This window comes from Sinocyclocheilus grahami, unplaced genomic scaffold (assembly GCF_001515645.1).
Source record: "Sinocyclocheilus grahami isolate Dianchi unplaced genomic scaffold, SAMN03320097.WGS_v1.1 scaffold283.1, whole genome shotgun sequence".
Lineage (NCBI taxonomy): Eukaryota > Metazoa > Chordata > Actinopteri > Cypriniformes > Cyprinidae > Sinocyclocheilus > Sinocyclocheilus grahami.
Genome location: NW_015505462.1, coordinates 1,235,559 through 1,248,922, shown reverse-complemented (window position 1 = coordinate 1,248,922; position 13,364 = coordinate 1,235,559). Strand labels below are relative to the sequence as shown.

General features: G+C 37.4%; 2 protein-coding genes across 2 annotated transcripts in view; both read left to right on the top strand.

Annotated features, from left to right (window-relative positions):
* Positions 1 to 1,386: 1,386 nt before the first annotated feature.
* LOC107600432 (protein jagunal homolog 1-A) lies at positions 1,387 to 2,917 on the top strand. The gene is made up of 3 exons (XM_016292324.1): positions 1,387 to 1,545; positions 2,069 to 2,184; positions 2,282 to 2,917. Exons 2-3 carry the CDS (start codon positions 2,096 to 2,098, stop codon positions 2,742 to 2,744), a joined length of 552 nt encoding a protein of 183 aa, XP_016147810.1. The 5' UTR covers positions 1,387 to 1,545; positions 2,069 to 2,095; the 3' UTR covers positions 2,745 to 2,917.
* Positions 2,918 to 3,618: 701 nt separating this feature from the next.
* LOC107600409 (protein TFG-like) overlaps positions 3,619 to 13,364 on the top strand; it is an 11,154-nt gene continuing 1,408 nt past the window's right edge. The window contains exons 1-6 of the mRNA XM_016292304.1: positions 3,619 to 3,752; positions 5,438 to 5,648; positions 8,129 to 8,324; positions 8,917 to 9,066; positions 9,559 to 9,705; positions 12,183 to 12,266. Coding sequence (XP_016147790.1) covers positions 5,442 to 5,648; positions 8,129 to 8,324; positions 8,917 to 9,066; positions 9,559 to 9,705; positions 12,183 to 12,266 — 784 coding nt within the window. The 5' untranslated portion in view covers positions 3,619 to 3,752; positions 5,438 to 5,441. The remainder of the gene's footprint in view (positions 3,753 to 5,437; positions 5,649 to 8,128; positions 8,325 to 8,916; positions 9,067 to 9,558; positions 9,706 to 12,182; positions 12,267 to 13,364) is intronic.

Sequence of the window (13,364 nt, the reverse complement as noted above, 5' to 3'; positions counted from 1 at the left end):
TGAAAATAGGTACTAAAAATAGGTCCTATAAAAATTATCGTTCAAAGGTGATCTGTCATAGTTAAACTCTGCACCTAAATCCTATGCTGCTCATTTATTAGTCATTTAAAAACATGACACAGTTACTATAGTGATAGTCAATTATACTATTCAATAGTAATTATAAACACAATAGAAAACTACTGTGGTAACTTGGTCTTAGTCATTAAAAAGAGAAAAAGACTAAAATATTCCTTGGTTTAAAGGAGAGTTGCAACTATATTTACAGTGAAAGACTAACCCAATAAAATAGGTAATGCATTCGAAGTTGTGGGGGAAAAAACTATGACTAAAGCTTGTCATTTTATTGTGCTCAAATTCTATAATGACCTCCCTGGATCTGTCCAGTCACATGACCTCATTAACATCTATAAGCCTATAGCCTTCACCAGTGTTGGGGAAAGTTACTTTTAAAAGTAATGCATTACAATATTGCGTTACTCCCTAGAAAAGGAACTAATTACGTTAGTTACTTTTTATGGAAAGTAATGCGTTATATTAATTTTGCGTTACTTTCGCGTTACTTTTTAAATATGAGCAGGGCTTGATTGTTTTTAATATAAGAAGTTCTATTTATAGCAAATATAAAAGCCCTTTCACACCAAAAAGTGTAATGAATAAACCTCAGGCTGAAGCAAAAGTAAATTCACGTCTGTACAGTAGAACGCAGGAGAAGAAACACTCTTCAGCAATAAAAAACAAAGCACAATTGTGAGTTTCTCTAAAGTCATTTTTGCTTATTAGTATGGTTGAACTGGATCATCAAAGGTCAGCAGCAAAGACATCAGTTAATAAAATGGGATTAGATACATTTGTGTTATTTAATTATTGCAGGTTTGCGTCATATTCTGAGCTTGCATTTCACTGTTTTAATTCATTTTGATTAATACTAAATATGTTTTTTGTGAGTGGGATGAATTAATGCACATTCACATTTAGTCTAGAACTACAGTAACATCATGTTCACACAGCGCACACAACGCCTCTGTACTCCCGATTTCTCCCAATATGGGGACAGGAGAGCTAACAAAGCTATGGGAAAACAAAGTAACTGGCATTACTTTTTTGAAAAAGTAACTCAGATATTTTCTTGTAAATTAAAAAAGTAATGCGTTACTTTACTAGTTACTTGACAAAAGTAATCTGATTACGTAACTCGCGTTACTTGTAATGAGTTACCCTCAACACTGGCCTTCACCATAGTACGATTGTTTCGCCAGCTGTTACATCCTCTTCTCCCAGGAAGTAAGAGTGGTCAGGAACCTATTTAATATTAATAAGCCAAACCACCGCATCCTGCCCAGTACTCGGTGATGCTGATGATGCGCAGACAGAGATGCTGCGCTGTCAAATCACATTGCGCGAAGGGGCGGAGAGATTCTTTACTGCCCTGTTTGTGCGCATGAGCAACATATTATTGCCTTCATTGATAAAAACCCTTTGTGATAATATTTCCTCATCTAATCTTCTCACTGTCGCTTTCGGCGCGTTTCATCAATCCATTCGGTAAGTTTTTTTTTATTGAAATGCGCATCGCTTGAAATAGGGCCTACCTACTTTCAATTTACACAGTGATCCGTCTGTTAGTTCAAACGATCAATGTATCCTTCATCCGGAAACCGACCGGCCGGCAATATGTGCCTATATTTTCTTAAAGAGATCATTTATTTCTTTATTGTATAGGCTACAGACATATATTTTTATGCTTCACCTTGCATGACCACATGAAATTCACACGCTTTGCTTGTATATCGGGTTTAGTTCTCTTTTGGAGTGTTTTAATGTAAACTGTCCACTAGAATGCGCATGAGATATTATGTCATTTGCCTTTACTGGGCCCTTGTTAGATGTTGGTGCAGTATTATCCTTTTCAATTATTGTGCGGCTTGATAGAGTAAATGTTGTATAGTTCATTTTAGCATTTTGAGATATTTCTATTACAATTCAAAAATGCTCTGTACAGTAATAATTGCAGTTTGCTAAAGTAATATGTCATGTATTGGTGCCTGTAAATAACATATATTTACAGGGTGTTACAGTCATCTGGAAATTGGCAATGGCATCACGTGCAGGCCCAAGAGCTGCAGGGACTGATGGGAGTGATTTTAAACTCAGAGAGAAAGTGACTTCCCACTATCAGATGAGGTAACTATAACCCTTATTCTCTAACAGCAATATAACATAACCAATAACTGCATGTATATATCAGAATACTTATTTGAACTTTGAATATGTCTTTCAGTGCTTCATCAAAATCAGAAATAAAGAAGCTCACCGTAGTGCATTTCTTCATATGGATACTGGTGGCAGCTCAGGTGGCTGTTAGTCATCTCAATCTGGTGTCACATGATTTGGTGGCCATGCCCTATCAGTGGGAGTATCCATACCTTTTGAGTCTCCTCCCCTCGTTTATTGGCGCCCTGGCCATGCCGAAGAGCAACATCAGCTATCTGGTGATCTCCATGATCAGTGCTGGTTTGTTCTCAGTAGCACCCTTGATTTTTGGTGCAATGGAAATGTTTCCACTAGCCCAGCAGCTGTACCGACATGGAAAAGCTTACCGGTTTATCTTTGGCTTCTCAGCTGTATCTGTGATGTATCTACTCATGGTGATTGCTATTCAGGTGCACGCATGGCAAATCTACTACAGCAAGAAGCTTCTAGATGCCTGGTTCAACTCAACACAAGAGAAGAAGAAGAAATAAACATGCTATTGAGTACTTGAATTTATCCACCCTCATTTTCTGTCTCAGTTGTTACTGTACAATGCATGCAATTATTGTAAATGTTTAAATATACATTTGTAAGCAACAAAGCTTACTTAATGTGTGGATTTTACATTTTTTCATATATATTTAAATGAAGTTGCCCTTTTTTTGCTTTAGCATCTTATTTAAAACCTGAAATTCAGTTTAATTACAAATTATTTAGTCCATGTCAAGAATACAGAGGCATTCAAATAATTTTTAATTATTTATAAATAAAATATTACTTTAAGTATTTCATTGTTGTGTATTTGAAACGATAATTTCATTCTAAGCTTGATTTAAAAAAGCATGGTCTATCATAAGCTGTCTTTTCAATAGGAATTTATACTTTCTTTTATTATGTTGGTTCTAAATCTACTTCGGACACAACACTTTCACACATGATTTTTTATGGACTAGGAGGTGCTACATCAGAATCTTGTGAGGGTGAAGAGAAATGTTTTGCCTTACGTGAGAGGCTTCAATTATAAACCTATAATGCTTCATGTTATTGATTATAGCGAAGATTTTTTTTAAACTCTTGTAAAAACTCTTGATTATTTGTGGTTAATATGATGGGTTAGATCCAGAAAAAATGCTTGGGTACCCAAACTCAGTTTATAAAACAAACAAAACTGACTACAGAGGAACAACATACAATCAGTTAAACTTAAGTCAGTTTTATTTGTTTAAATGAACCTATATATTTAATATAAAATATATTTATATTATATTGGTTATCAAAATGCATTCAGACGCCATATAGGCCACCTCATCGGTAGTAGGCTAACTATTTATAAATTTACAAGCCAGTAGTGCGTAAGCAGTGTCCGGATAGCGCGCATGCGCGTTTGTGGTTTTGCCACGTACAGGTCGCTGAGGCGTTTCCAATCAGTCAGTCAGGCGTCGTTCAGCTGAAGTCCGGGACACAGGCTGCTGCTGGAATTGACACGTCCAAACCACCAGGTAGAGACGCGGGGCTTCTCGTACAAACATTTACATACTTTTATATGGCCCCTTTAGAGTTTTTAGGGCACTTCTGGAAATGAACCATTAGTAGTTAGCCGGTTGTCAAGCAAACTAGCATTAGCTTAGCTTAGCCTGTGAGAAACTAGGGCAAGCTAAAAAAAACAAAAAAACAAGAGAGACGTTTTGTACAAAAGTCTGTGTTTTTGAACAACAATATGGCGTAGTTAAATAATCGTGTTTTAAACACGGGAATAATTGTTGCTGTATTTTAATTGAGATTTGATTACAGTATTTTATTCTTTGACGCCGGGAGAATTGTCACGCTCAGACCTTTATTTGGCAGGAAGTTGCTGCATCATCAGGTGAATGAGGCCTGATCAGATGTTTTAAAAGGATCACACTTTGGCAAGACTTTTAAACGTCATGCTGGTGCGATGAAGGGAATGGCCTGATGTGTAATGCGATCCAAAAACCACATCTTCTGCTCTTCTAAAAGATGTTCAATAAGGATTTCTGACTTCGCTGGTGTGCTGTCGTTACTGGAAACTGTTGGCTGCCCTGTTTAACATGTCCAACCAGAGAAGCCCTTCATTCGCATGACAAGTTCAAACAAAGTTTTAAAATGGTACTGCTTATTGAAATAAAACCGAAATAAATCTGCATTTGATTGACAGTTTGCCAAGCAGCCCGTTCCTTATAGTTTTGTCATTTTCTTGATCCAGCGGGTAACAAGTCATTAAGTATGAGATAAATACAGGTCTGTCTACATGCTGCAGAGTACCAGGGTGAATGATAGGTAAACTAATCAGAGTAAGAGTCAAGATTGTCCCTGCTTGATCACACACACTCAGATTGTTTGTATTGTGGTCTAAATCCCAAAATGTTTCTCCTTATAATCATGTCTAAGGCCAAAGACTGTGTTGAGAAAGAATGTGGGCCATCTGCATGTGCCAAATCATCTTATATCTCATGACCCTCAGACTTTTATATAAAGTATGTCCCAGTAATGTACAGTAGCACTTGTTCAGATATAACTTCATAGATGAGTCATAAGACTGTGGGTTTCCAATTAAGATACAGGCCTAAGTCATTCACTGACATTTTTATATCCATAACAAAAGCAGGGGAGTTAGCGGTGAGCGAAGACACTCATTGAGATACAACTATCAGATTTCATGGTTAACTGTTGTGTTGCGAGTGGAAATCTGTGCTTCTGATAGAAGAACATAATTGTGTCTTCATAGGTCATGTCGTTGGTTTAACTGTAGTCCATTAGCTCTGCGAGCCCGCATATGCCTACATTTAGTGTAGTATTCACTGCTGCAGCTCTGATAGTGTGTTTGGTTTCAGTTTGTTCCTGTACTATCAAATGACGTCTGATGTGCATGTGATGCATTAAATAGTGATAAATGGAATGCTTCTTTAATAAACGTCTTAATGGTAAAGGTGTAATATCAGCTGTCAAATCATTTTGGATATTTTGACTAACTTTTTTTGAGTATTGTTCATTTCATTTCAATTTAAATCTCAATTTTGTGTGTCTCATTTGCCATTGTACTAAATTGAATAGTAAACTCTTTAGCTTATGGCACTGGTCTTGGCTGATGAAACCCGTATTTGTAATATATATATACAGACACAGTATTTTAAATAAAATTGTATTTTTTATTTATTTTTTGCAGCAGTATGAATGGCCAGCTGGACCTGAGTGGGAAGCTGATCATTAAAGCTCAGCTGGGCGATGATATCCGCCGTATCCCCATCCACAATGAAGACATCACCTACGACGAGCTCCTGCTGATGATGCAGCGAGTCTTCCGTGGGCAGCTACAGAGCAGTGATGAAGTCGCCATCAAATATAAGGATGAAGGTCAGTTTTTGACTTCAAAACACGCTTGTATTTAACCAATTTCAATTTAACAACTTAAAGAAGGTTATAGTAAAAGGACAGCATACATATATGTTTATTTAACCATTTTTTAATCAGTCATGTAGTATAAAACTATAAGATCTGTACACCTATAGATGTTCCTAATAAAATCTCCTCTCTTGTGAGATAACACAGCTGCAGCTTTTAATGTCCAGCAGAGGGTATAAAAGAACAAGATTTGAACTGATAATGAGACTGTGTCTGGCTTTGTATGGTTATGAGCAGGGGGTTACAATAGGATTTTGGAGCCAGTGGGACATTAAATTCTGGTGGTGACCCCTTTAAGTGTTACTTGGGTGTCTAAATATTTGTTGGGCCACTAATATGGTTTAATAGAACATAAGGATTTTAAACGTATCATAGATGTTAACAGATATAATGCAGTACTTCGAACAGAAAGGACATTACTTATGTTCTCTAAGAACATAAATTGTGACCAGTGGCCTTGGATATTTGTACAAGGAAGGTTAACATAAAGCAGCGGTTCTCAACCAAGAGGCAAGGGGCCTCATGATGATTTAAACTGATTTCAAATGAAATAAAGCAAGCATTAAAATAAAAAACAAACAAACAAAAAAAAAAAAGATATTTTGAGGTCTTGTATATTAATTCAGAATCAGAAGGGGCTTTTTTACCAAGTATGTTTACACACACAAGGAGTTTGACTTGGCGACAGGAGCTTCCAGTTCAGAAGAAAGTGCAGACATGCATAGAATTACACAGTAAAGATGAAATAACACTAATATAAGAAAAAGAAATGATTCATCCCCCCAACAACCTTTCTTTGAAGAAAACCTGGATTTATAAGGAAGCCTATTTTTAAAGTGTGGTTTCTAGACCTGGAAAAGTCATATAAATAAATTAATAAAGTTTTTATAAAAAAAAAAAAAAAAAAAAAGCATTTTACTAGTTATACCAAGCTCTATAATACTTTATTGGGTAGAAATAAAATTTTTATATTTTATAAATCATTATCCAATAAAGCACAAATGACTGTATGTTCAGATAATGACTAAATTCCTTGGTTAAAAAGAGTGTGAGCACTGAAGAACAATCGGCTCCTAAAACTTTTTTTAATTGACAGAAACTGAATGCCCATAGATTAAAAATGTTTTGCAAGCAAAGGGGGTTAGGGGGTGCTTTGGAGTCAGAAAAGTTGAGAACCACTGACTTAAAGAGGTAGTCCCCCCAAAACCTTACAGTTAACATCAGTGGGATCCAATGTTGTTTGGACCCCAAAATTCTTTAAGTCGTACAGGTTTGGAACAACCTGAGTAAATAATGATAGCATCTTCATTTTTTGGTGAACTATTCCTTTAAGATAGATTAGGTCATCTTACAGACTTACAGTCTGCTCTCAATCACGTGAGCTGTGCTGAAAAGCCACTCTTTTTAACTGGTACATGGCACAAACAAATATTCTAAAGAGAGGAAAATCGGACCCGGTTACTTGCCCAATAACGTCATGCTCTGTTCTAGAGATGTTGGCTCATGCAGGTTCATCTGCACTGTAGTGTCAGTGCCAGTTCTCAGCGTGTGCCGACTATTCTTCAAATGTTTCATCGTAAATGCTGCAGAGGCTGTAGATTTGGGCTGCTTGATTCATACACTATTTTACACCGTGATTTATTTGACAAGTCTAGCCAAAATCAAAAGTTGCAGTCTGTGTGGGTTTAACAAAATCCAGTATTTATGCTCATATTCAAGACATTGTTATCTGAAAGAACTGATTTAAGTACCAACTCAATATACATGTGTTTCTTTTCCTAATAAAAATAAATTAATACGTTTTGGTGAAATCGGCACTGTCCAAAGCCTCCATGCTCCAGCCAGATGATGTCATGTCTTGACCTTGTGTTTGCAAATGTAGCCCTGCCCTTTGTTGGATGGTTTAACTAGTTAAAGAGAATTTTGAGAAGAAGATTTAACAAGTTCAAATGTGCTGGTTCACAATTATATAATATCACGTGCGTGTATGCATCCCAAACGTGTGACTGGCGCCCAGGGGCTGGGTTGGACGCTTGCTAGAGCTCATGTGATCTCTGAAGAGTCTGGAACGGTTCAAACGGCAGCCGGTCTCAAACATATGGACTTAGGAAAGAACATTCCAGACTCACAGTGCCAAAACTCTGGATTACCTCATCATATAGGCATAGTGTGGCTATCTAAATTTGTTGTTCTCTTGTTGACTTTGACATCCTAACCAGACGAAATTGAGACAAGTTTCCAGCGTTAGAGTAATTTTTCTGACCTCACTTTAAGTGAAAAGCTGCATGAAATGACAAAATCACAGCAAATCAGAACATGTTTGATGTTTAATATGTTATGATGGGGTTTTGGATGAAGGAAAACATGACGAAAATAGAAACAAAGTGGTCAATGAAACGTCTGGCAGCTGGTTTGGACAAAAGCTAACATGGACAGATGCATTTTGACTAGTTAGGACAAAGTGTTTCACAGTGCTGTCAAAAAGAATGTTTGTGTTTTCGCAGTGAATGGGCAGCCTCGGCCACTGGAGTCATCTCAGGTGAAGCACCTGCGTAGAGAACTGATCCATTTGAGGAATAAAGTCAACAGCCTGCTGGACAGCCTGGAGCCCCCCTCCGAGATAGTCCCAGAGAGCACCAACCGAGAATCTGGTACTTGAACTCTCCCAGAGTGATTGTCACGTTCTTCATATCCAACACTGTAACCAAAGCATTTAAAGCACATAAAATCCCATTTTATTATTTTGATGATAAAAGGTGGATAGCATAAAGGGTTAGTTCAATGAAAATGTTGTCATTTACACATCCTTGTCATTCTAAACCCATAATACTTCATTCCTACTGTGGAACACCAAGGGAGATCTTTTAATAAATGTTCATGCTGCTCTTTACCATACAATCAAAAGTATAAAGTCACCAGGGGCTGCCAAACTCCAAAAAGCAGCTCAAAAATAGCCAATAATAGCCAAAAATAGCCAATGAGTCAGTAAGTCAAATGACATCTTTATTTTTTGAAAAGGCTGATATTTAAGGTGAAAAGTGATCATTTGGCATCAAAATTGTCTTGACGTGACACATTTGAATGAATGCATCCACATTTATTGCATGGGTTTGGAACAGAATGAGGATGATGATAGAATTTTCATTCTTTTCATCACTTTCCAATGGAACCTCGTAAATGTGCTTTGAGAGGTGAAGACGGGCGTTACTAAAGCTGTCTTGTTCTGATGTCTCTGTGTGACAGAATGTGTGAATGAGGCAGTAGATTCAACAGTGAAGCATGCCCCTCCGGTCAGTGCTGCTAGCATGTCTGCTTTTGACCCCCTGAAGAACCAGGAAGAGGTCAACAAGAATGTAATTTCTGCATTCGGCCTGTCTGAGGAACCTGCCCAAGGTACCATATACATGTAAAGATTTCATAGTGCTTAGCTGTAGCTTTTTAATTGAAATTGTATCGTATTTTTTTCAGCTATAGCAGGGGTGTCCAAACTCGGTCCTGGATGGCTGGTGTCCTGAAGAGTTTAGCTCCAACCCTAATTAAACACACCTGAACCAGCTAATCAAGCTCTTACTAGGCATACTAGAAACTTAAAGGCAGGTGTGTTGAGGCAAGTTGGAGCTAAACTCTGCAGGACACCGGCCCTCCAGAACCGAGTTTGGGCAGCCCTGAGCTATAGGATTGATTATTGCGATAAATTACTTGATTAAAGACACAGATCATACTTTTTAATGGTTTATAGCCTCGTGCTGCATTAATACAGATTTAATTTGAAGTGCTGTCACAGGTGTGTTTCTCTGCAATTTTATGTCTTCTAGTGTAACTCGTCCATTCAGATTTTAGATCTGGAGCCACCTGATTTTTCCTTTACTCTTCCCTGTGTTCCAGTTCCAGCTGTAGCCGCCACCGCTGCTGCAGAGGAGCGCTCTGCTACTCCAGACAGTATTGCCTCTTCATCTTCTGCAGCGCCCCCTTCTGCTGTGGCTCCCCCAGCTTACTCAGGGGTCCAACAAACTTCCTCTGCAACTATGGATGGTAAGTCTACCACTTTTAAAACTTGTACCAAAAGTCTGAAATGAGACTTTTATCAGATGTAGAATGTGATCAGGAATGACGTGGCTCATAAGTAGTTTTTTGAACAGTAAAGTGTGTCTTACGTAAAGTGCACTAACAGACATGTCTGATGAGTGTCGGGTGACTAGGGCTGGGCAAAAAAATTTATTTTTCGATTAATCGTTTTTTTAAAATGATATCGATTCTCAAAAGCCGCAAATCGATCTTTTCCGGGATTTATTTCAGCACATTTAAAACGATCTGATTAACGTGAATCTTATCATTAGTCTTCTCCACTAGATGTCACCCTTATTTATCTTGCGCGATGTTACAACAGAAAGCCTGTCATTCATTTAGCGCTTATCATGGCCATCCGCATGATTCGCAATGCTCAGGTGAAATGCTATAGTAATACTATAAATCTGCGGAAGAATTTGATATCACGCATAAGGCACCATGATTTCCACAATGAATGAATGGCGGATGGCGCGGCGCACTTTGTTTACTACACGCATATCATTTGAGAAAACTACCGTCATATCACATACACAGCAGCTGCAAGTTCTTCACGGCAACCCGTCAAAATAAGTTTAGTTTAACGTTAAACTGTCAAATATATATTACTATTTAGCGGTCTGAAGACTCAATGCTACTACTGCTAATAAATATTAATAAATCTTTATTTTTAAAGGAATAATCACATCTGTTTTATTTTTAATTTTAACAGTAAACCTCTGTTGTGCAGCACTTTGTTTGCCAAAAAAAAGGGATTAATTTTCATTTGATTATAAATTAAATTAATGTTTTATGCCTTCATCTGATTACCAGAAAAATTAAGAACATTTTATAGGGCCCTACTATTGTTTAAAAAGGACCCTATACAAAAAAAAAAAGAATAGGTTTAAAATACAGGCATGTGGTTCTTAATTTCTTTTTATTAATTCACTATTTGTAAACTGATGTTTACTGTTAATTTTTTAGAAATATCAATAGCATTTGTATTAAAACTATATTCACTGAATGTAATTTAAAAAAAATTGAGAATCGAATCGAGAGCTTGCGAATCGAAATCGAATCGAATCGGGATATCTGAATCGATACCCAGTCCTACGGGTGACCCCGTCTAATTATGCAACCTGAAATCAGTCTATAGAGCTTCCTTAAGATTGGCCAGTCAATTTAGAGAATAGCAGTTTTGCACGTCCTCCTTGCAGATGTTTCCTTCTGATGCTTACGGGAAACTGTCCAGCGAAAGAAAGATGAACAAGGAATCATGTGTCTCAAAAGTCTTTGTAGGGGATTCAGAGCATGATGTTATTCTCTACTTGGCCATTGAAATATCTCCCCTCGTTTTCTTTCCAAAAAAACGGCCACATCAGTCCAGTGGACTTGAGAAATGCAGGACGATTCTCGATTTGGCAGGTCATGCTGCTTTGGCTGGAAGGTCACACACCTGTACTTACACGTTCTCTCACACTCATACACAAACCCAAACAAAACTAATTTGTTTGCAGCATAAAATCACCTTGCAGATGTTGTCTTCTAACTGAGGCTCTTGGGAAGTTGTCCAGCGGAAGAAGATGAACTAGAATGGCCCTCAAGTCAAGAGCATAATGTTAAACCCCCCCCCCCTCACTTTTTCCCCCCTCACTTTTTCCAAAGAATTTCTTCCACATAGATGCAGCGCACATGAGAAATTGTGCAGAGCTATTCTAGATTTGGCAGATTGTGTGGATGGTCGCCATGGTTGCATGGAGTTATGGAGCTGTGATGCTTTTCTCTGCTTTATTGTTCCCATCATCTGCTGCAAAGGGACACAGACACACAGCCTTTTCTCATTAGTTTCCTGGTGCGATACACAAACATACAAACATTTATGAACTTTGGATAATCTGTTTGTGTGCTTTGTGTCAGCAAAGTCGCTGTACAATGCAAGCTTTCTGGTCTTTAAAAATATTTGGATCTTTTTAAGTCTACTTAATTTGGATTACAAATAAAGTATTTAAAATGAGTTGGTCAGACGTCGCTCCTCATCTTCAATCAGGATCTGTGCTCTACACAGATGGTAAGGCTGTCACAGACTCTCAGCGTTTGGATGATCTATTATCTGCTCATATTTATGTGGCTGTCCTATTTGTATGTTTTCAATCAGCCTCTCTGTATTGGCTCTTTATTTGTTGATACTCCAGAGTAACATGCCACATTAAAATATATTCCGACAGGGTGAGAGAGATCAGTTCTTAATATTTATGGCCCTCTGGTGTACCAGATATTTCTCAAACGTTTGATGATGAAACCAAGTAACAGTGGGATATCCTCGCTAGGATCCACAAGCTGCTTGCTGATGTCCTGGATTTTTACGGGAATCCCCTCCCTTAACAGTGTGAATCTTAATCCTGGACAATAACATGAATTTATGTTGTCTTAAAACAATAAACATGTTTTCTGTGATTAAACAGGTCAGATGTATCAGCAGTATCAGGCTCCAGGAGGATATCCTCCAGCAGCTGGACCCCAGCAGCAGTATGGGATGCAGTACCCTGGTAATTCTTTAAAACACCTACTAATGATTCCTTCATAAATTAGAGCTCAGCTTTAAGCTCTGTTCCTAACAAATGTGATAGTCATTTGCAATCAACTATTCAAATTAGTATGATGCTAGATTTTCTCTGAAAAGTTTGAACAACATTAGTTATTAATATATGCATTTGTTATTAATAAAGGTCGCGGGGCAGCGTTGACAAGTTTTAATGAAGCAACTCAACGTTCCTACATTACTTGTTCTAAAGTGACATTTTCAAATTATTAGTGGAGGCTTGGGATGGAAGTAGTTCTGCATAAAAGAGTGTTTTTAAAGACACTTGCTTCTTATGCATTTACACATTAATGCGGTCGAACTGTTGTATAAATGCAATATCAAACGAGTAACATTGCGATATTGCTGTATTTACTAGAGCCCGACCGATATATCGTTTTGCCGATATTATCGGCCGATATGAGCCTGTCGCCGATACAGTGAGGCAAAAAAGTATTTAGTCAGCCACCAATTGTGCAAGTTCTCCCACTTAAAAAGATGAGAGAGGCCTGTAATTTTCATCATAGGTATACCTCAACTAATTATTTTTTTTGTTCAAATAAAATAATAGCGTTTTTAAGAATTAATTTGACAATGAACACATTGCAACTATGCTTGGGACGGCCCACATAAATGAGCAAAAATGCTTTACATGTCTTGAAATAATAATTTCTAAACATTAAACATTGACTGCCAGTCTTTATTCACCTGTTTCTCGTTGTTTGTCATTAAAATTTAAGTAAATAGTGTAAATTACATAGCTAATGCCATAGAATAGCACATTGTAACGCAGTGTTACAACGTGCCCCATCTGCGCAACTGGAATTTAAAACTGGTTAGTGTCTTCTGCTAGTAATCAAAGCATTAAAAAACTATCTGAACTGATAAATAACAGATTGGAGATTAAAATTATTTGTCTAATTTTAAATGAATAGTAAAAACTGAGATGAAAAAATTTAAGCCAGAATTTAAATGTTACTATGGTAAAATAAATGTTAAAACCACGTGTTATAACTAACACCCCGTTACTTTGTGCATCGCACTCATCGCAAGTTTATTGTTAAAT